The sequence below is a fragment of the Paramormyrops kingsleyae genome, chromosome 16 (genome assembly GCF_048594095.1).
Source record: "Paramormyrops kingsleyae isolate MSU_618 chromosome 16, PKINGS_0.4, whole genome shotgun sequence".
NCBI lineage: Eukaryota > Metazoa > Chordata > Actinopteri > Osteoglossiformes > Mormyridae > Paramormyrops > Paramormyrops kingsleyae.
The window spans coordinates 21,478,440-21,501,017 of record NC_132812.1 but is presented as its reverse complement, the minus strand read 5'-3'; the positions used below and the strand labels follow the sequence as shown (position 1 = coordinate 21,501,017).

At 47.6% G+C, this 22,578-nt stretch overlaps 3 protein-coding genes across 3 annotated transcripts; 1 reads left to right on the top strand and 2 right to left on the bottom strand.

Annotated features, from left to right (window-relative positions):
- The first annotated feature begins 1,136 nt into the window (after window positions 1–1,136).
- On the top strand, window positions 1,137–7,056 carry nepro (nucleolus and neural progenitor protein). Its single transcript, XM_023839936.2, has 9 exons — window positions 1,137–1,413; window positions 1,938–2,092; window positions 2,362–2,450; window positions 2,794–2,922; window positions 3,577–3,654; window positions 3,781–4,094; window positions 4,969–5,036; window positions 5,492–5,718; window positions 5,810–7,056. Exons 1-9 carry the CDS (start codon window positions 1,329–1,331, stop codon window positions 6,174–6,176), a joined length of 1,512 nt encoding a protein of 503 aa, XP_023695704.1. The 5' UTR covers window positions 1,137–1,328; the 3' UTR covers window positions 6,177–7,056.
- slc10a2 (solute carrier family 10 member 2) lies at window positions 7,051–12,345 on the bottom strand. Its single transcript, XM_023839937.2, has 6 exons — window positions 11,561–12,345; window positions 10,163–10,281; window positions 9,488–9,576; window positions 9,087–9,262; window positions 8,821–8,978; window positions 7,051–8,688 (listed from the first exon to the last, which is right to left on the bottom strand). Exons 1-6 carry the CDS (start codon window positions 11,968–11,970, stop codon window positions 8,555–8,557), a joined length of 1,086 nt encoding a protein of 361 aa, XP_023695705.2. The 5' UTR covers window positions 11,971–12,345; the 3' UTR covers window positions 7,051–8,554.
- Window positions 12,346–12,630: 285 nt separating this feature from the next.
- gtpbp8 (GTP binding protein 8) lies at window positions 12,631–17,372 on the bottom strand. The gene is made up of 7 exons (XM_023839956.1): window positions 17,268–17,372; window positions 16,434–16,791; window positions 15,363–15,461; window positions 15,127–15,257; window positions 14,853–14,952; window positions 14,130–14,248; window positions 12,631–12,860 (listed from the first exon to the last, which is right to left on the bottom strand). Exons 2-7 carry the CDS (start codon window positions 16,755–16,757, stop codon window positions 12,758–12,760), a joined length of 876 nt encoding a protein of 291 aa, XP_023695724.1. The 5' UTR covers window positions 16,758–16,791; window positions 17,268–17,372; the 3' UTR covers window positions 12,631–12,757.
- Between the last annotated feature and the right edge of the window lie 5,206 nt (window positions 17,373–22,578).

Genomic DNA, 22,578 nt, shown 5'->3' with positions numbered 1-22,578 from the left:
ACCGTGCATGCAAGTCAAATCTGCATTGTAGCTAATGTGTATATTCCTATTGAGGTCCTTCATAAATAGACACACCTTAAAAATGCCTGTGTTGACCCTGATTATAGTAAACAAAATAAATTAAGTATTCCTTGAAAGGCCTAAATAAATAAATCCTTTATTTGGCATTTGCACGAGTATGAGTACATTGGAATGCTTCTCTTCGCTGACGTCATCTTGTTCTCTGTAGCTTGGGGGTCCCAGCACAGGGTCAGCGCACAGTCATGTGTGGCACCCCTGGTGCTTGGAGGTCCCAGCACAGGGTCAGCGCACAGTCATGTGTGGCACCCCTGGAGCTTGGGGGTCCCAGCACAGGGTCAGCGCACAGTCATGTGAGGCACCCCTGGTGCTTGGAGGTCCCAGCACAGGGTCAGCGCACAGTCATGTGTGGCACCCCTGGAGCTTGGGGGTCCCAGCACAGGGTCAGCGCACAGTCATGTGAGGCACCCCTGGAGCTTGGGGGTCCCAGCACAGGGTCAGCGCACAGTCATGTGTGGCACCCCTGGAGCTTGGGGGTCCCAGCACAGGGTCAGCGCACAGTCATGTGTGGCACCCCTGGAGCTTGGGGGTCCCAGCACAGGGTCAGCGCACAGTCATGTGAGGCACCCCTGGAGCTTGGGGGTCCCAGCACAGGGTCAGCGCACAGTCATGTGTGGCCCCCCTGGAGCTGGGGGTTGGGGGCCTTGCTCAAGGGCCCACAGACATGTGCCTGTTCTGCTGATGACGGGGAGTGAACTGGCGATCTTCCACTCACAGGCACTGCTGCCCACTGTCCCCCTATACTGACCTCACCTAGGGATTGAGCGAGATGTTACTGATCACCACACTACAAAATGCAAGGGTGAAAAGATGCAGTAGAAAATCAGAAAACCACACATGCATGCACAAACAAATAAATAAATAGAAAATAGCTACATTGTTATAGTAGTAACTGCAGGATATGCATACACACAATTTTATGCTCTCGGTAATGAGTAATAAGTCACTTTTAAAATATAGGGAATATCACTGGTGCCAGTAATGTTTCACTATATGTTTTAATTAACACAGTAATAATAATTTCATAGTTTAACACACTTATTACCTCAGTTCTGAAAGCAACTTTTCTTTCTGTTTGGTTTACACAGCGCAAAACGAACGTTTGACGTCTATTAGTAGGTAAAGACAAATAACTGCTTTAAGATCTGTGTAGCTGTGTAAGAATCGGACGCGCTGTGGTGGTTTCTGATGGACAGAAGGGGCGGGGAGAGGAAACGTGGTTCCCAGCTCGCGGTGGCTTATGGGAGAACATGGCTGCTGAGCCGTGGAATAAGATAGATGTACCCCGTCCCGGGGCCGTCTCCACTGTCCGTATCCCTTTCACAGAACACACAGGTAACTAAGGAAATGGAGATTTAATGCAACTTGCAGTTTGGTTTAATTTAATGTGTAACGTAAGGCGATCGCGGCTGTGCTTGTTTACATGCGGAGCGGCAAACACACGTGGGCACCCATGGGACACATCGCATACAGTTAGAAAGCATCACAAAATACTCCCGGATGCTGCTTTGACTTTAATGCGGCTGAAAATAAATAGTTTGTTGTATCGCATGTATTTTCTGTAGCTTGTCAGCTTGACACTGCGTGTCGGGTATGTTCACTCATCTCAGTGTTTTCGTTATTTTCATTTCTGGAGCTGGACCGTCTTTTATAATTTAGTTTCACACAGCGTTTTCCACTAACCATAGTGTTTTAAAGCACGATACCCATAGGATTATTACATGCACTGCTGCGTATTGTCCCGCTGTGAATGTAATATAACGCTGAGAATGTAAATGCTATTGGCACTGGGAATCGTTTTTTTTTCTAAAGCAAGCTCCGAGACGTTTCATGCTTGTACCCGGTTGTGTCCTTCAAAGGCGACCTCGTTAAATGTTTTCTGGAGGAGTGTGCCGGGGTGCTGAAGGTGCTGCAGAGCGACATCCTCCACACCGAGATCATGGTGCTTTACTCGGTGCTTTATGTGACGAACAACCCGCTCCGACAACACAAGCCTTTCAGAGCCATAAAACAGGTCAGGAGTAGTAAACCGTCTGACCAGGAACACCATATAACCAAAAGATTGATTAGTCTTAGACCTTGAATTCATGTCAGCAGTGATCTGTAAAATCATCATCTCACAACCAAAGCATAACCCTAGAAAATGCCCAGCTGTAAAACCAGTTTGGCCAGGACTTTTACTTGATGCATAACATAAGGTCGTTACTTCAGAGAGAGATTGGAAATGACTGGACTTTGGTCAAAAGCGACCTTTGTCATCCTGACATTGTGCTTGACCCTCAGGTTGAACGTTGCCTAAACCGGCTGAAGGAGATGAAACTGACCGCAGCGCTCCTGGAAGCGGAGGCCATGTGTCCAACGGAATCTCAGAGGTAGCAGTTCAGCCGCCTGTCTGCTTCGTCATTCTCCTCCCTGGGGTCTTCTGTGTCCCGATGGGCCGGCACATGTAAAAGCTGTTCCATTTTCAGCACTGCTTTACACAGTGAGATAAGTAGTTCAGAGATTTGGGTTTAGTGTCTCTGACAAGGTTATGGCTTTGAATTCCTTGGACTGGAACCAGAAACACATTGCCCCCATGACCTGCCCTAAAATAGTGTCTCCTTCCATTATGAAGGATCTCTGGCTTTATTATTTAGAGCATTTGTGGTGCCTGTTTGATTGCTGATTTAATGTCTCATTTATGGCCCCCTCCCATGGCTCTGCCCCCCCTCTCAGACAGGTGTCGTCCCAGACGGGCCAGTGTGAAGTGCCCAGTCAGCCCACACTGGAATGGCTAAGCCTGAAAGTTCTGGGAGCCAGTAAGCTACTGGCCTGCCTGCTGGACTGCTCCATCAAGGCCTTCTCGTATCCATGGTGACGAGCTGCTGTTTCGTCACAGGGTCAACTCAAGTCTTGCTCCTTTAAAAACACTTTAGATATGCTGTTAATGTTTAAGTGGCCTTCAAATTATTTACAGTTTATTAGCATAAATGTGAATAATAATAATAGTATGAATGCTAATAACAATAGCTACAGCTATTTGTATTAATAGTAATGATAATGGTAAAACAATAACAGGCGTATTTGAGTGTATGTGTGACGTCCAGGTAAGTTTGACTTGTTTTAGGACTTGACATTAACAAAAGGAAAATTATAAGAAAACATTTTTGTAAACTGAAACAAACCAAGATAAAAACTACAATTAAACAAAAACTATTAATATCACTTCCAAAATTAACTGAAAATAAAATAAAAACGTAAATTACTTTCCGTTACCAGTTTTTAATACTGTTTACCTAAGGTAATGATTTTTTATTTATTTATTTACCTTTAATTACCATTAATATTTCCTGGAAAGTTTTGCCTATTTTAATCAGATCAGATACACAAAATTCTTTTCGCCTTTCAGTATATTCCTAGAAATAAAATGAGTAATACCTAAACTAAAATAAATAAATAAACTAAAATTAAAAATGAAAACTATAATGACACAGGCCTTGACTCCTCACCCGTGGCCAGAATGACGAGGCAGCACCTTTTCTGGGCAGAATACATCGTCCTCAACGTTGTTTTGAGCTCCATGCTCAGCCGCCTGTGGTGAGTCTGATGCCTCGAGGTCTTTGCGGAGTCCTGTTTGTGACTGGGCTGTATTTTCAGGGCTGTTTAACCATGCAGTCCCCTGTGGTCGGTGGTCCTATGTAGTTGCTGCTCTTGCTTTCGCAGGGTGTTCTTCCAGGGCGTCTTGAGGAACCTGGATCCTCTGTACCGGGCGGTGCGTGCCCTGCTGCAGGACGTGTGCCAGGCCTGCCCTATGCCCTCCTTGAGCGGCTTTGTCCTCCCGGAGGATGTCCCGGCTTTTCTTGGGCCCTCGTGTTGGGCCCAAATAGAGGCGGGGCTTCCCGCGACCGCCACTAGGAGTAAGAAGGGGGCCAGCATGGGGAGCCGGGTGCCGGTGCAGGTGGACCCCAAGGCTGAGAAGAGCGGCATGGAGGATCTTGGGAGTTTGTTTTTCCAGAGAGGCCCCAGCGCAGTTGTAGGTATGCTTGGTTGGTGTTTATATTTTGGGATGATCTGAGAAATTGTAGTCCGAGAGCCAACGGTAGTGATGGCCAAAATGCTTCATGAACCATTTGGTATTTTTTCTGTCCCCTTAGATGGTGCTCTCTGTTCACAAAACAGCTCAAAGCATGCCCTAAAGCAAACCAAGAGCACCATCTAGTGGGATCAGAAAATACAGCAAATGGTTCATGGGTCATGAAGTGTTGTCTTGGCTATCATTAGCCTACAGCACAGTGGTTAGTGTCCCGGGATGATAATCGAAAGTTCGCCTGATCAGGGAACAGGCTGATGGTTTTAGACTTCGAGAATAACTGATCTGCGTAACTTGTGTTGCTGTTTGCTAAATTATACTCTAAATTTCTGATGATAAAATGAACACTTTCAGCAATCCTCCTGTTTTAGTTTCAAGCTAAATACAATCTGACTTTAATAAAACTGTTACCTGCATTAAGTAGAACATTAAATAGCACAAAGTGGTATTTGTGTACTTATAACTTCTGAATAGGTTTATTAATTATCTTATTTTGGCAGAGATATGGATTGGGCAAACAGCAGCCTTAAATCTACCTTTAAGATATTAACACAAGATGTGTGACAGTGTGTTTCGAGTGACAGGCAGTTATCTTCAGTTGCATAATTAGCAGCTGTTTTTGGTCAGACACTTGAATCTGTGTTTCGTTTCTTTGTCCTAAAATGAGTAAGATGCATGTCTCGGCTACTTTATATTTAATTGAACAGGCTCATAGCTTTTTCCATTGCCAGCTGTAATCACTGTGATTTTAAATTATGATTTTGTCCGGAGTGGTTTTCCTGGGTCGGCATCATTCAGCTGCTCCTGTGTTGGCTCTTCAGGTGACGCCGCCAGGTTTGATGTGAAGGCTCTGCTCAGACGAGGGAGTGGAAACAGGAATGCTGCTCAGGTCTGTGCCCAGTTCGGGTGTTATATTTGGGTATCACTGCAGGCGACTGGGATAGCAGATGTACAGCGTGTATATGTGACTGAATCACAAACGGTCGTTATAATTGCAGCCATGGAATGGTGTTGGACAAAATGCTTCATGCACTATTTGCTGTATTTTTTGACTGCATTAGATGGTGCTCTCTGTTCAGAAAAGGGCACTAAGCATGTCCCAAAGCAAACCAAGACCGCCATCTAGGGGTGGGTCAAAAATACAGCAAATGGTTCATGATTTGTCATGTTATCCATCACTACTCTGTGGATAGTTGGGGATCAGGATCCCCCATTCGCTCCGTGTTCTGTGGGTAAGCTGGGGTCCTCACACTCCAATGACAAGGTGTGTGTGTGTGGCCGGCCTGTGATGGATCAGCAAAGCATGGCATGGTTGGATAAACGATTGACTTCGTTACTATGCAGCTTGCCGGGTCTCCTCCAAGGCCTGGAGGCGACACCACCTTGGTGTGGCAGAAACGGAGGCTGATGAAGCAGCTGGCGGCAGCATCCTGCTCCTCCGACATGGCCGCCCGTCTGACGGAGGCAGCCGCGTGGTGCCGGCACAGGAGGCTGCGGAGGGAGAGCTGCCGGCTGAAGCTCCTCAGGCTGACCTGCGGGAGGCTCCGCTTCCTGGAGGAGAGAGGCTTCAGGTGGGAGTCGCCGGCCCCTCCGCATCTTTATTCTGATTTTATTTCCTGGATATGAACATCCATTTTTTATTTTTTATTTATTTGCTTGCAGAGTGGAGGGCAAGCTGATGGCTCTCAGAAGGGCGTGTCGAAAAGCCTTATTCCTCCCTCCTCCCGTCGTTTGCCGGCCATCCAGCACCCCCTGCAGGCGGAGGAGGAACTCGCGCCTGAGGGCCGGGTTCCCGTCTGCGAGGTGGCGCCGCTGGTCTCAGAAACGGGGCAGACGAGTCACACCGGGGACGCCATCTGTGGCGAGTAAGGCGTACGCTGAGGCGGGAGGAGGAGTAGGAGGAGGAGTAGGAGGAGGAGAGGAAAGCAAGGAGGGAGACGCGGTGGCGGGAGGCAGCAAGGCCGACGCAGACCCCAGTCTGGGCAACGGCGGCGAGATCGATGACATTTTTGCCTCGTTAGGATTCTAATCAGGGCCAGCTGTGAGGATGCGGCGCCCCGTCAGCATTGGGGCATGCCACTGGTCGCCCTGGCATGCAGGGAAGCGGGTGCCGCCTGTTACTTCTGGGAATCGGCACTGGGCTGGTTGCCCTGGGCAACTGCATACTGTGTATGTTTCCCCACTGTACTTTGCACACACTAAGCCTCCCCCCTTTGATACATTAACACTTTAAATCTTTAGATTGCTTATATATAAAAACCAGTACAATCGATGTTTGTCTGAATCATAAACATTCTAAAAATAGAATGTTTTTTTTTTTTTATTAAAGAACTGAAACATCTGCCTTAAATAGTTGTTAAATAAGGATAATAATTTACAGGATGTCATGGGGGGAAATAACATTTTGTAGAAGAAAATACAGAAATACAATAAGAATTCTTACTGTGGTATGGATTACTCTGCATACGGTGTCTGTTTCCCCAATGGACTTCGTACACTCAGACCCCCCTGCCCACCCCCTGTAGCCGCATGCAGCAGAGGGGTCCTTCACTTGTGCCAGCAGCCAAGGCGCGGTCTGTATCCTGTGACCAGCTGCCGGTGCACCTTCCACAGCAGTAATGAGTAGGGGGACAGATGGCCGTGCAGATTCTGGTATTTCAGTACGACTCAGACAGTGTGTCTGAAGACTAACTTGGATTCTCATCCAGCCACACCGACAGATGATGATCATGCCACAGTTACACAGTTAGTGTAACAGCAGCAGTTTTTATTGATTACCATCATACCAGTTGAAGGAGAATATTAAATATAGAATATCAAGCATACAGTCAACTGTTCACAACAAATTTATTCTTCTGTACTTTGGATATATTAACACATTAAATTAAATTGCTTCTTTGTAAAAACCAGTACAATTGGTGTTTCAGTCTGAATCGTAAACATTCTAAAAATAGTTTTTTTTCATTAAAGAACTGAAATATCTGCCTTGGATAGTTGTTAAATAAGGATTAATAATTTACAAAGTGTCATATAACATTCTGGAGAACAAAATACATAAATACCCATAATAAAAATCCTTCCTGTGGTAATGCATTAATAATTTAACAGATTTTCAGAATTGCTAGAACATCAAACCCCATTCTTGGAACAAAATTGAATTGCCAAAACTTACTGAGTCAGCCACTCATTTGGCAAAGTGGTAAGCAGTGCTCACCTAGTTAGACACAATTTGCATATCTCAGTCGCCCTATTTGCAAAACTAAATATGTCCCGATTCATCAAAATACTGTGATGAACTCGGATGCAAAATGGAAAACGCAGCCAGCAGTCATGCATCATTTGAACACAATGGCTTAAAATTTCACACGTTTCTAAAGCTGATGCTAATGAGAGGAGTGACTAGATGAAACGTCCTGGGTGAGAAGGGCAGCTGCCATAAGCCAGTCAGATTTTGATGTCAAGGTATGGATGGATGACACCAAAGGTTTCTTCCTCCGTTGCCTAGCAAAGAAGAACATTGTCTGTGTTGTAGACGAAGGTCTGTGGCCTGATCCAGCTCGGAGACATCATGATGGGGCAGAATGAATATTCCTCCTTGACTTTGGCTTGGCAGTCGTACAACATTTTACCATAATGTGCCTCTCATTTGGATGATTTACTATCTCCTTTGCAGTAACTTTTTTGAAGTGCTGAATAATGCAAACATTGCATATTGCTTTACGTGGAATTGTATACAAACATTTTTGCTAAACATTTTTTTACACTACAGTCTTTTGGTTTCCAATTTTGCAACTCGGCATGCAAAAGACCTTGAGTAGATTGATTTTGCAAGAATGAGTTTTGAGAAAAGGATGGAAGGTTTCCGGAGTTTTGCTTTAGCAATTCAGAAAAACTGTAACTTCTGGTGTATTATTATTCAAACCACCATTAATAATTCTAAATGTCTCACACTACGGTAACAGGTCATGTGATCGGGACTGGGGCTCCAAGAATGCACACTGAGTAGGGAGCGATGGCACCCGTCTCTCTGCCTTTGGTCATGTGACCCTGAGGCTTGGCTTGTTCCTCCACCACCCTTATGCCCTGATTACCGACTGATGCCCTGCATGCTTGCGATCGAGACAAATGCTAAATTTAGCGCAGAAAATGACTCAGGGAAACTAGCTTATTTTAATCCCAGAGGGTCTCTGCTGTTGTGCCTTTGAGGAGGGGGTACTTAACCTAAATTTATTCTGCATAAATTGGCAAACTGCAACTAATTATATTTCTGGGTAAATGCCAGGCAATGATATGATGAAAGTTGCTTAGCAGTACACCCTCCCAGACAACAGGGGGCAGTGTGAGGTTGAAAGGGTAGTGATACTCATGCTCCATTGCCACAGGGTCTCCCTGCAGGGGACCTTCCAGTCACAGCTGTGTAAACTTGCCCGTGGGGATATCGTTGGTGTCGTGCTGGAATCCTCCGTTTTCCATGGTGTATGCCTGCTTCTCTGTGCTGCCTGTCGCGTCCTGAGCCGCACACCGCAAATACAGCCGGTAACCTGAAGGAAGAACAAAACCGAAATCTGCAGCCATGCTTCTCTAAATGTCTCCATTCCCTGGAACCCATGTGTGCGGAATCCTACGTTTGAATGGACGTAACGATGTCAGTGCTACAGCTGATTATTACGTACCTCCTACCACCACGATGACCATCACTATCTGGAAGATGCTGTAGATGAGTGGGAAGGAGAACATGACCTCGAGATCCTCTGGGGAGAAAGAGAGCTGCACGATAGTGCTGCACAGCTGGGTGTTCTGGAAGCCCGTTTCCAAAGCTATGGTGCGACACCTAGGGAGACGGACAGCTGGTCAGCTAGTGTAGGTGTCAAGAAATAAACTCGGTATGGCCGCATACATCATTATGGTAAGCGGAGGTGGACCTGGGGGGGCAGCTTACCTCACCCAGGGCTGACCCACAAGGCGTGCCAGCAGGAATCCCAGACTGAAGCCCAGCAGCGGGAAGATGGCGCCGATGATCCACAGGGCAGGAGAGATGACCCAAGAGGACTGGTAGAGTATGCCTCCCACCACTGCGATGATGACGATGAGCAAGAACCCCAAGACAGATCCTACCTGCAGACCAACGCACATGCTGCTAGTCCACCCAGTTGGGGGGGGGGGGGGGGGCAAAGCCTCCAGGATTATTAAACAGTGTCCCTCACAAAAAGTGGGGCACTCTGAAAGTGGGATACTCTTCTTTAAACATGCTCAAGGTTTCTGACAGATGTCTGAACATTATGGGGTCATCCAGCCCACCGCAGATGCTGAGACGCCGTCCCCTTGGTGGCAGAACCTCACCTTCAGGATCTTCTTGCTCGTCTTGGGCCACCTGTGTTTGACGTACATGCCCAGGCTGACAGGGATCAGCAGCGATACCAGGGTGATACCTGAACAAAGAAACCACATACTGGGAATAAGAAACCTTAATGTGGCAAAGGGAAAATGCCAACTATAATGGCGGGTAGGAGATACGTACCACGTCCCGGGAGAGTTGAAGGGTATGTGTGCTGTGAGCAGGTAATACGTTTGAATAGTGTGTTAACTGGACGTTCATATTCCTGTGGAAGATCTAGATGGATTGTGGGTGCAGCCTTCAATGCGCCACCTTACACAGGCCGGCATGGTGAATGGAGTCATAGAGAGCCTTTGGCTTTGACCACAACCACAGTTTAAACCTTGCCTTTAGCAAGGGGGGGGGTAGTTGAACTTGGACCCCCAGAAGTTTTTAATCTCCCTGCTTGGGCATTTTTGGTTCCTCTCCTCCGTTGTCTTGTCCCCCCCCCCCCCCCTCTCTCTCTCTCTCCCTCTCTCCTTGTCCCTCTCCCTCTCTCCTTCCTTTTCCCTGTTTTTGTATACTTCTGTCTTACTGATGTTGTGATGTATCACAACACACACATGTAAAGTGCCTTGGGCACTATTTAAAAATACACTCTATATTCCATGAACTGAGTCTGGTGTTAGTGGCAGACATACCTATGCTGTCGTAGGGGATCTGGATGGTATCAGAGGAGGTCCAGGAGGAGGTATAGATGAGGAGGCACAGAGGCATCATACCCATGGCTAGGATGGAGGCGCAGGCCGTCATGCTGACACTAAACCAAAGGCAAACACAGCTGCTCCATCACCCGGATCGCCAGGGTACCAGAGGAGGCAGTCTATATGCAGGATATGCTGAAATGGTGCATCTCTGGGAAACATGCATGCGTCCATCCATCCATCCATAACTGCTTCTCCCTTTCATGGTTTGGTGAGCCAGCCCAAGAAGCAAAAAGTCCCAAAAGAGGGAGCACTTTGGATGGGATGCCATTCCTTCGCCGCGCATGCACTCACACTAAATGCGATTTAGAGACACCAGTTAAACTGCATGTTTTTGGACTGGGGGAGGAAACCCACACAGACAAATTGCACACACAAGGACAGGGAGGTGATTCGAACCTATACCACCTAGCTTATCGACCACCTCAGTCATGCGTGGTCATGCTTAATCACCTGGTTGTTAGAACAGACCTGGGCGGCTAAATTAGGAGTGGTTTCACTATACAGTCAGGTACTGGGAAACTTAGAAAGCTCTTAAATTAATCTTTGACTGTTGAAGTTTGGACTGTTTGAAGGTAATGATTTACATGTTAATGAACCTACAGATTTTAAAAAGTAAAATTTGTTACAGTTGTTACGGCATTATTTAAAATTTTTGCAACTAAAAAATGGCTGCATTAATGCAGCAGTGGTGGCTTAATGGTTAGGGAAGTGCACTTGTAATTGAAAGATTGCAGGTTTGAATCCCCGACCAGCAAGGCACCACTGAGGTACCCTGAGCAAGGTCCCCCCCCCCAAGCACTGCTCCCCAGGTGCTGAATTAGCTGCCCCCTGCTATGTCATGATGTCACATGGGTTAAAGGCAGAGGACATGATGTGCTGTGGTGTGTCGACAATGACAACTGATCTCTAAATTCTAATTAGGGTTAAGCTGGAATTAAAGTCAAGTTCTATGATCTCCAAAAGACTATTTAAAATAAAAAACTTAAAAAAAAAAGAAAGAAATTCTTTGTAATCAAATTAATTAGAAATTATATTAAAAAACTGAACAATTAGCTGAGTAGCCAATTATTTTATACTGTTCAAAGTGATCAGTGACTCTCTATCAGGCCACTAAAAACCATCATAAACTGGTATAAACATTCTTATGAAGGGCCAAAGTCTCCCCCACCCAAAATATTGCTGGTTTTGGCAAAAATATAGTTTAGCTTTCGTACCACTGCGAGCACACAAACTGGCGGGCAGAAACAGATAGAAGGTGACTGACTAACTGAATAAAGTTCACATGGTGCAAACATCTTAGACAAGCCATTTTACTACCAGACTGAATCCTACCTGAGATCCATGTCACCGTCCAGCCAGTAGGTGAGGATGTTGGAGCTTGTTCCGCCGGGACAGCAGCCCATGATGAGGATGACCACGGCCTGCATGGGCATCACGTTGAAGGCCAGAGCCAGGGCGTAACCGGTGAGGGGCATGATGCCAAACTGGCAGAGGACGCCCACCATGATGCCCCAGGGCCGGCGGATGTGGCCCCACAGCTTGCTCAGCTCCACGTTGCAGCCCATGGAGAACATGACTATGGCCAGCAGGATCGTCAGGACGATGCCCATGACCTTGCCCAGGATCTCGTTGAAGCTGCTGCCGGTGGGCTCTAGGCAAGCGGAGCCCTGGCAAACCGTGGCATTGACGGGGCAGATGGTGGGCGTCGAAGCGTTCGTTTGGAAGGTGGCGTACTCCCGCATGTTGAAGATGTGGGCGTGTAGTTCAGAGCCTGAGGGGTTAGGGACTTTTTTCCCAGAATCTTCTGCTGACCGTGTGTGTTCTACACCCAAGCTCCGACTAGCTGGTGTCTGACATCTACAGCTCTATGCCCTGCAAAGATCTTCCTGCATCCGTCTCCCTTTATCCACTTGCCCGCCCACAATTAAAGCAAAATGTGTATATATGCGACAATCCAAACTAAAAATTAACCGGTGTCATTTTACAAGGCCACTGTCACAGAGTTCACAAAAAAATTTGACCGCTTCGTACCTTCGCTTTTATGTCGTCATTTATCAGCTATCTCCTTGGGTTTTACTGTCCTCGTTGTGTCGCGCTGCTGTCACTCTGCCTGCACCCCCCCCCCCCCCGAGCCGAAGGTCAGCCGAACATCAGCGGCAGGAGTTAGCAGGAAGCAAGATGAGTAAAGTGAAAAAAAAAACATAAAACTGTGACGAGACTCAGGGACACCTCTCTCCGTGTGGGAAACAAACTTGTGACACTGTTTAATGACCACTTACTCAATCCTGTCACTCATTGCAGAAACAGGCAGCTAGATCCCATTCAGACCTCAGAGTCGCACGCTACTGCCCCCATGTGACCAACGACCATCAGAAACGTTAAAATTCATCACCCAACAAAAATCTTCTTTACATTTTATTGGAAAAAATAGATAACATATATTCATTACATGACATTTCCTCTAGGGAGAGCTTTATTGATGGGATAAAAGACAAATTAACAGACATAAATAATCTCTGCTGTAATTAGTCAATGAGAAGGTTTCTGCTCAGCATCACCGCTCAGGGGAAGGTTGCCGGTCACATGGGCGATGAAGCAGCGCAGCACATGGACCCCCGTGTACTGGGTAGAGCTGTTAAACCACAAACAGCAGTAGCAGTTAATGTCAGACTGTCAATTTTGTCATTTACCACACATCCTGAGGGACAGATGGGGGTGGATGTATACAAAGATACAAACAGATAAGTGTACAGAAGACGGCTGAATCCCCGTCACTGTGCTGCTCCTCTATGCGTCAGACCCCTGTGTTACTCACCGCTCACACTAAAGATTATAAGAAATCTTCACCTGTGACAGGAAGCTTTTCCCCAGTCCTGCTTGTCTGGATATTTAACTGGTGTTTATATAAAAGTGTCGACGCATATTAATCTAAGGATTATGCCTAGGAATATTATTTCAAACTCTCACTGCTGTACATGTATCAGCCCTTCTGCGCTGCCCTAAATTCCTCCTCACCCAATTCGTGGCCAAAGCGCTTAGGAGCAGGTATGTGACGTATGGGATCAGCCCGTCCTCCCCAAGCGAGGAATCTGCTCTGGGCTTTTAACACGCCCCTGGGCGATGCTAACCCTAAGCCTAAGCCTAAACCTAAGCCTAACCCTAAGCCTAAGCCTAACCCTAACCCTTTCAGCCTCGTTCCTGTTTCCCTCCTTTCTCTCAGCACCAGAGATCAGCTGAGGTCTTCCTGGCATGGACCTTCTTACAGGTGTATCCCAGTTCCTCTGGCTCCCCACTGCAGTGTGGCGCAGACCCCAGGCTCTCGCTGGAAGCCGCCGCTGTTATCTCCACGGCACGTCAAAGGCGCATTCCTTCCCAGATTAATCACCTCGCCTTTATCCTCGCGGCGGCCCATCCACTTGGTATCTGCCCGCTCTGTCGGGATCTTTTCATAACTCTCTTGCAGCGCCCCATAAATTGGGTGTCGACGTCAGATTTAATCACCCGCTCAAATATGACCAGAATCTGTGTGCTTGTGCAGATTATAAAGGGTAACGGCCTCGAACACGGAACCTTCTGGCAACCCCCCCCCCCCCACCTCCCCAAACTGACTGCCCTGGCCTTGTGGAATGCAGGGATTAATAACCTATCACCCCTCTTGCCTTGGATCAAGTACCTTGGGTTTTGAAATCCTAAATAAATCACAACCTTTCACATTATTCAATACCCTTCCTGAAAAACATAAAATACGAAATTTGCTGAAAACCAGACTTTCCTAAATCCTCTGCACTACTATCAGCAGGACATGCCCAGTATTTGAAGTGCACCTCAATCAACCCTAAAGATACACACCTCCCACAGAATGATTACACACTCCTCCTCAGAGTGCCGCTATTGCCCCTACCTGGCGAGGAACGGCTGGGGATAACAGCACACCGTGTGAGTTTTGATGACTTCCCGCACCTGTAGCAGATTGCTCAGCAGCGCCCCCTGTCGGCTCTTGTCAATCTTTGTCATTACGATCTGTGACATTAAACCAAAGGGAAAACAGTACAATGGAGAAACCAAAACCAGGAACGTGCTTGTGCTCTGCCCCCTGCTGGCCAGGTAGAGGCACTGCTTAGGATCCTACTGACCTGCGGCATTTAACTCTGAGACAGTGGACATATTTATATTTAGGTTAAAACTTTTTAATTACCACGTAACTGAAACTGATTAGTTGTCATTGTTGACACACCACAAACAACAAAATGTGTTCTCTGCATTTAACTCATATGTGACAACGTGACAGCAGGGGGCAGTTAATTCAGCACCCAGGGTACCTCAGTGTTACCTTGCTGGTCAGGGATTCAAACCAGCAATATTTCTATTACAAGTGCACTTCCCTAACTATTAAGCCACCACTGCCCCATGAGTAACATCAAGTCTGATGGTATTAAATAAAAGTTGGGAAAAAAATAGAAAAAAAGATAATTGAATGTGTGGCAAAGCACAGAAGCACATAAACTACAACCTTTTAATTTCTTTTTCTTGGCATTTTTGGTCTCTCGTAGCCATACAAATGTGGTCTGGCAAATGAACACAACTACTCCAGTAACAAAAACAGACAGGTGACAATGTCACTCACCACAAAGGGAAGGCCAAACTCATTACACATCTCTATGGCAACCCTGTCCGCTTCCTGTATTCCCACCGCCCCATCGACCAATAGGAAGGTCCTCACCAGGCTGGAAGACACAAACAGTATACAGGAAGCAAAAAAGTGCTAATATGCTCATATGGAACAGAACTGAGACATTCCCAGTATCTGCAGCTTGGCCGCCTCCTTCAGCTGCCCCCGTACAAAATAATAAAAAAAAGACAGATCTGCAACGCTTTCCATGAACTGTGCTGTTTCATACTTTCTCCTCGTTTCCAGGTAGGACTCCACCATTTCCACAAAGTCCTTGGGAGCCTTGTACCCATAGCCTGGCATGTCTACCAAGGTGAACGCCTTGCCCACGGTGAAAAAATTCATCTTCTTCGTGTGGCCCTGCACGCGGATGAGAGGAAACGAAGAATACAAGATACCGAGACACAGAAATCTGATGAACTCCCACCCTCCCTCGGCCCTCCGGCGACAGAATGTCTCCCTCACCGGAGTCTTGGAGACCCTGATCTCCACGTCGGGAGCGAGGGAGAAGAGGACTCTGATCAGGGACGACTTTCCGACGTTGCTCCGGCCGATGAAGCACACCTGGGAGTTGGGAGCGGGCACCAGGTTTTCCAGTTGACTCCTTTTATCCAACAAGCTGTTCACAGCTCATGTTCACACTACCCACATTACAGCATTTACATTAAATCAGCAGATACTTTTACCCAAGCCCTGCTCCATGCCCAACAGTAAAATCACTCTGCTGATCCTGGGATTTGAACCAGTGACCTTACAATCATGGCCACAGCATCCTACCCCACTGAGCTAAGCATCGTTGATACCCTCTAGTTGCCAAATGACACAGCAACTCCCTTTGTTTCCCCCATAATTAGGTCTTATAAGTGCTCTTTTCACTCATGCATTTAATAATAGCTAATTACTGTAGTTTAAGTCGCTGATTTTTTTACTGGGCGATGACTTATAAAACATTTCATCAACACACAACTGTAGGCTAATAAAGATGACACTGGATATTTAACTGGCTACAGCTTAAGACATCTAACTGTAAATTCTGTCATTGGAGTTTTTTTGTCATCCTGACACAGACTGTAATAGATATAACAGGTGGGTTCATGCTGGACATCACTCAGACTAACTCACAGTCAGATGACTTCAGTAGCTGGTACTATGGTAAATGGAACATATCAATACACTAGTAAAACCAGTCATCAAAGTGTACGCATACATCGTACCTCCAATCAGGCCCAAACCCAAGTGCTGTCAAAGGAAGCACAGAAAAGTCCCTCTTAGCAGGCAAATGTTTCGTGCACTGAGGAGAATTCTTGCTCTCTACCAGGGGGGACCAAGGTCATCCTCAGGAGGAGTTAACTTGAATGATGGTTTTAATTTCTGGAGAGGTACCTCAGATTAATGACTGGAAAAACTGGGCAAACTTTATATACCAGAACCCCCAAGTGGCGTGAAAGTCAAAACTCTATGACCCCCCCCCCCCTACATGTACCCCAACCTGCCTGGTCCTTGCCTCCCTCCCTCCCACACAGCCCCCAGGAGTACCTCTGGCTGTCTTATTAATGGGGCGTGATCCATCCTAACTGCTGATGAGAAGTAATCAATCTTGTGTTTGGCGGACGGGCAGAAGAGCCTCTCGGCCCGGGCGATATCCCCCATGCTTGGCTCGAACAGCTGCAAGTCGGCTATGCTGAACCCACTGGTGAGCTGACCTTCCAAAGCACTCAGCGGAAAAAGCAGAGCCTGCAGCTTCTTCTCAGGAAGCTTGGAGGCGCTCTGCAAGGACGCCAGCCTGTGGGCCCAGGACCTAGGGACACCCCTTAAAAGAGTCCTGGGCTGAAGCAATACCCAAATCTTAATGGTGAGCATCTCGTAGGGGTGCACCCTTTCAGGGCTGTATACGCTGCAAACGAAGACCAAGGGGCACAGCATGATGTACAGAAAGACAATTGTCAGCATGTCATGGGCGTCCCTGTCACCAGTATGGAGAAGTCACGCAGACATTAGGCCCGAAAACATAAGCTGATGTTATGTGTTACGCCAAATGAGTCAACAACGTGACCTTGTCACTAAGTCACGTATGAGTTTTTAGATTCACTTCCTACTTTGCTTCAACACCCGAATGTTCGACAGCCTTAGCATAAATTCAAAACATGTTAAAAGACAAATTTCGCGTCAAGGAGTCCGTAGATTTCTACTGAGATATACCATTATGGAACCACATCGTTAAATTAACTGAAGAATGTAACCGGTTGTCAGTCTTTGGCTGTTTTAGACGTATGCATGCATGTCATTAAAGCAAGGCGAACTATCGATCTGAGATAATGACTAAACTTAATACTGCTCTGAACACAATTAAGAAAGAGAGTGTCACGATACCTGAAACACTGCACTACACACGCATCTCTCTCTCTTTCACTTATCACACATGACTCCCATTCACGCGTTCAGTGGACGGTGTTACATTTTTTTCTGTCCCCCTGAAACAGCGACACCGTATAATAGTACCGCGAACTTTGCTAACGGCAATAAATGGATCACTGTCACTTTATTTAATAAAGAGTGACTAACGGAATTGTACAATATACAGAGATGCCTCACTCAACAAGACATGTGGGGCATAAACGATAAATATGCATCAGCCAGTGCGTATAAAAAACTTTATGGTTTTGGGCCACGACGTATAGTACATATTATACTGTAGTTGCATAAGATAAGTGTTTTTTTAATCATATGTACAGTTGTCAGAGTTATATTTCAAAACGCACTCCCATTTTATATATGGATAATTACTCAGTTAAGGTTGACTTCATTAGTTGTAGACGAGAAGTCTTCCCCGTTCATTTAAAACGTTTTTACATTTTTCCCATCATCGCAGGGCAGCGTTTTAGCGATTAAGATTATGAAAAAAAGACTAACATAAACTGACAGATAATGATGGCACTATAAACATAGATAATACTATGGAAACTAGACCTCTCAGAGTTGATAAATATCAATCTAAAGAACCTCCTTGAGCTTTTTATAATACCCCCGTAATGAAACTCGATACATAAAAATGACTCAAGCCATCAAAAGACGTTTTGTTTATCAAGTGCGCAGTTTCGCGTTCCATGTCACTCATCCAGTATCCCCTCACATAGGATTAGTGCCCTTGAAAAGGGATTAAATTGAAGATTTAATGAGCTGAACTGAGCACTGGCAGGGAAATAAGCCAAGAAGGGGGTTAGATCATCATGCATTTACTATCAAGGCATTGTACTACTATCACAAACCCGAGTCATCCGATGAACTAAAGTTTGATTTCAGTGGCGTTTTAATGTGTGTGTGTGTGTGTGTGTGTTGGGGGTATTGTAACCCTATCATGTTGGGATTCCATGTACCCTTAAACAGTGGATTTAGGAACCATTTAGATTCCATGTAGGTATTGGCTGTCCAGTCATGGCTGACCCCAGTGCTGCCCGGCCCGCAATGGAATTTAACCCAGGAAAGGTTACACTTCTGGAAAAACGGCCCCTCCCTGAATCTACCCACTGTTATAAGAACTGAAGATATTTCCTCTGGCACACTGTCGCTTTTCAAGACCGAAAGCTACCTTCCCGGTGTGATTCATTTTACAACTGCACATTTACACGACCTGGCAGTAGATGGCAGTGGAGCACCAGAAAACCATCTACAGTAAGTGCCTTGGCCTTCATTGATAGCTAGGAGTGTTTGCAGTGATTCGGCTGTTGCATCTGGTTTTCTATTCGCCTGTAATGTTGTTTTTAAATTTACAAAAGCCTTGCTGAAAAGCCCGGCAGATTAGTTGTCTCACATAATCCGTGCCTGCAGTGACACGTTATGATGCTTTGCAGTAATTTACTATTACCAAATGCTGAGGCACCGAGGTCACTGGTCTGACATGATTTGTCATTCCCTGTTCCGCTTGTGTTCCCTGTTCTTGCAGGGTTAAGGACGACCCTTATATGAAAATGTTTAGACGATAGCCTGAGGCCACGGGTGTTCCGGTTCACCGCATAACGGCAGGGATCAAACAGCAGGCCAATCAATCTCTCTGCAGCAAGCGGCCATTTTGGTCTTTGAAGGTGTTTCATCACTGTGGGGCGCTTATCAATAACGATGGAATAAATCACAAAATAGAATCAGCTCAACAGTCACCTGGGCCCGGTCGCCTCTCATGTTGCTTGGTTCTGGTTGGGAGCTTCTCACTCTTTTGGGAGATTTATTGGATTTTTGAGTTGGGGAGGGGGGCTGGCAAAGGGCGCAAGGCTGAAATGAAGGGAAAGTGCCCAGCTGCAGACATTTTGGTGACGGAGGTGCAAAGGTCACCCCCCCCCCCTCGCCTCCCCGGTGGTTTTCGCTGCTAACCTGACGTTGAATTATCACCTGTCTGACCTTCCCGCCCCCTTCCCGCCCCCTCTGCTCTATTACCAGCTTCATTTGCATGTTAACCAGAGTGGCTGTCTGTTTCCTCGCTGCGGCCTTGCCACCCCGTGTTGTCACGGTGACAATCGGCCGTGTGAGTGCAGTCTCCCTCCATTGTGCTGTGTGATGCATGGGGGGGGGCAGTTTGTCAAAAGTGAGTAAAAGGATTTGGGAGGTCACGCCCCTGCGCCTCCACAGCCCCGCCTCCGGCAGGCCGCCTCTGTCATCAGAAAAACATACGGGCTCCTGCAGCAGCCTCTGCGATTAAGAGCTAACCTGATGCTCAGCCCCTTGTCCCCTGAAACCACGTCTGGATCGTCCCCCCCCCACACCCCCGCTTCTATATCCACTGCTTGTTATAAGTGATAGAACTTACCTAGGCCTCTAAATCATTGTGCCTTACAGCGGTAATGCTGGATAATCTTGTTTCACAAAGATGTGGGGGGGGGGGGGGGAGGGGGTGTACCGGGCCGGGGGGGGGGGGGGGGGTGGTTTTTTGGGAAGATAAGAAGGCCTGGAGGGAGGAGACAGTAGATCTGGCATCTGAGCTCTTCAAAATGCACCTTCAGAGCTGTACCAGAGCCAAGCTCTGAGTATTAGTACTCCTGGAATGGAGGATGTTGGGGGGGGGGGGGGGGAGAGGTTGTCAGTTGAGGGGGGGTTGATAAATCATGATCTAATGTACGACGCAAGGCTCTTTTTATAACTCTGAACGGCACACACTCACTTTTCCCCCTTTGTTTCCGTAAACCGACTGACTTAAAAACAGCGTAAATATCTAGCCCTGCTGTTTGTGGGGGTATTAGAGAGCTGACACCTGCTGGTCAGTCTATTGATTTTAGCCCCGCTGCCAAGAGTCGGGGCTTTCTAGCATTGACACCAAAGCCATGGTGGTTAGTGGGGCGGGGCTGTGTCTGTAAGCAGCGTTTGATGACACACCTGAGGGAGGGCGTGGCGGGGGAATCCGATTATGCTCAAGCTTGGACAGGGTGCCTGTCCGTCACGGGGCGCACCCAGCGTTACACGCTACAGGCGGGTTCCCGATGCGTGTCTCTGTACCGTGGGAGAAAACACAAGGAGGACATGCAAACTCCACTCGCACAGACAGGTGAAATTTGAACCTGTGACACTAGAGGTGTGACGCGACAGTGCTGCACACTGAACCACTTTGCTTCCCATACTGGATAAACACTCAAAATGACTTTCTGAAGCAGCAGTCTTCTTAAACCACTGAGTCCAGTCCTCTCCTTAACCATGTGCCCGTCCCAGGAGCCTTGGCGACTTGAGGGTTTCCCCTTAGATTGGCTTGAAGTGCAACATCTCCTGGATCCCCTGTTCTCTTTCTGACCCCCCCCCCCCCCAACAGAAATTTATCTCCATCTCCAGATTGTCTCTGTGCTTCATCAGGTTTCCCCGGAAAGTTCAGGATCTCCTCCCGCCGCACTGTCAGCCTGGAACGCCGCTGATTTACACCCCCCCCCCCCCTCCCCCACCTGCGTGCCCCTGGGGTCAGGGAAGAAACACTCAGTGCACCACGCTAATCCTTGCGTGGAAGGTCCTTCATGTACCAACAGACTTCCAGTACCTAAGCTGGAAATTGAACTAATCCTCATTCCTACACTTAGTCCATCTTCAGTGATTATGACAAAATTCATTCATTCCAATCCCCCCCCCCCTCCGCATTGGCACCCTGATCCGCCCCCGAGAATGTACTGGATGAAAGGGATTTGAAAAAACCGGAAAATGTTATGAACTCCCCGTTTGCCCGGATTCGCAGTTTGGGCAGCTGACTGTATGGCGCTGAGCTCTCCCCTTGAAAGGGAGCCCTTGTTGGCTCGATGAGGAGGATACCTGACCCAAATTACTCCTGGCAAAAACGTCCCGCATGACTGCGTAAGGTGTAAGAAATCAGCAAACCGCAAAGTGGCCAATCAGCAGGGCGGCGGTGACTGGCTCCGCTATCCCGCTCTAACCACGCTGAGGTGCACGAGGCCCCCGAGATTCTTAGTGGGCTGTGAGACTCCTGACAGATGACAGAAAGTTTCATGACAGAAACACTTGTCCTTTGACTGGCCCGGTAGGCCGGCGGGGCAGAGCCTCAGATGGGAGCAGCCGGGACGTGTATAAAGCCCAGACCAGATGTGGAGGGCGAGGGCAGCTAATTAACCCCCAGTCAGGCGTGGCTGCCCCAGCTCCTCCGCGGGTCCTGTCTGCCCAAGTCTGGGGCCCTTGAAGGCGTTGCTACGGGATGACAATGCGACAGCACGGGGGATGAGGTGAGGGCTGGCGGGAGGGGGGGGGGATCAGGATATCCCAAAAGAAAGGGGATCCTGAAGGACAGTTTTTGTTTAGTATGAATATGAGACAGTTGGTCTCGTCAAGGGAGCTTTTGGCGAGGGGGGGCGATGAAGAATAATGGCTGTGTCAGCCTCATGCAGTGTGTCCATAAAGGCGGTATGGAGAGAAGAGGGTGGGGTCAGAGAGCACAGCACCCCCCCATCCTGATTCTCAGGAAGATTGTGTGTGTATGAGAGGGGGAGCTGTCTAGGATCAAGAAAGACTCAGCAGGGAAAAAGCCGCCTTTTACCCCCCAGGAAGGTCAGACCCAGGTGGGGGCTATATACTGCCAGTGTCACATGATGGGTTCTGTAGGGGGCGCTGTTGCGGGCCCATCATCACACAGCCACACGCTGTGCCTCTCTCTGTAGTCGCATGATGCCGTCTGCGTGCTGCAGGTGAGGTGGTGTGGGGGGGGGGCGGGGGCGTGTTTGACGCCAGGGGCGATCTCACTGTGGGAAGAGCATGAAAGGAAGCATTGTCTGAGATCTCAAACAGAGCAGACGGAGGAAAAATACAAGAAGAAGAAGAAAAAAACAAACGACAAGGTGAGATGGAGGGAAAGATAGAGAGGCTGGGAATGAGCTGAATCCCCCCAGAGACTGACCTGCATCTAGCCTTTTCTCCTCCAGAACCATGCAAACACCCAGATTTCCACAGACCCGCAGAATGTGCCCGGTGCCTGGTCTGCTATCGCCCCCTTCAGCCTGTCCCCAGTTCACACACTCCTGTACCACAGTGCTGCCAGTGTTGTTTTGACACTGAGGGTGTTGATCTGACCTCTTTCTGTGCAACACTGACACTATAGCAGTGTAGGCTTCATCTTCCAGGTCTATCCGTACTTCTCTTGTTAAGAAGCCTCTGGTCCCCATATCTCTCTATTTCTGGATGCCGTCTGGATGGGACCCTCTTTCTAGGCCTCTCT

What these genes read in the sequence shown, in the direction of transcription:
- nepro (XM_023839936.2), top strand. Translation starts at nt 1,329, where the DNA reads ATGGCTGCTGAGCCGTGGAATAAGATAGATGTACCCCGTCCCGGGGCC. An exon ending in TGCTCCATCAAGGCCTTCTC is followed by an intron (nt 2,923 to 3,576) that starts GTATCCATGGTG and finishes ACCCGTGGCCAG; the next exon opens with AATGACGAGGCAGCACCTTT. An exon ending in AGGCCCCAGCGCAGTTGTAG is followed by an intron (nt 4,095 to 4,968) that starts GTATGCTTGGTT and finishes TTGGCTCTTCAG; the next exon opens with GTGACGCCGCCAGGTTTGAT.
- slc10a2 (XM_023839937.2), bottom strand. Translation starts at nt 11,970, where the DNA reads ATGCGGGAGTACGCCACCTTCCAAACGAACGCTTCGACGCCCACCATC. An exon ending in CGAGCAAGAAGATCCTGAAG is followed by an intron (nt 9,263 to 9,487) that starts GTGAGGTTCTGC and finishes GTTGGTCTGCAG; the next exon opens with GTAGGATCTGTCTTGGGGTT. An exon ending in GGTCATCGTGGTGGTAGGAG is followed by an intron (nt 8,689 to 8,820) that starts GTACGTAATAAT and finishes TTCTTCCTTCAG; the next exon opens with GTTACCGGCTGTATTTGCGG.
- gtpbp8 (XM_023839956.1), bottom strand. Translation starts at nt 16,757, where the DNA reads ATGCTCACCATTAAGATTTGGGTATTGCTTCAGCCCAGGACTCTTTTA. An exon ending in TCAGGGTCTCCAAGACTCCG is followed by an intron (nt 15,258 to 15,362) that starts GTGAGGGAGACA and finishes ATCCGCGTGCAG; the next exon opens with GGCCACACGAAGAAGATGAA. An exon ending in AGTTTGGCCTTCCCTTTGTG is followed by an intron (nt 14,249 to 14,852) that starts GTGAGTGACATT and finishes TTAATGTCACAG; the next exon opens with ATCGTAATGACAAAGATTGA.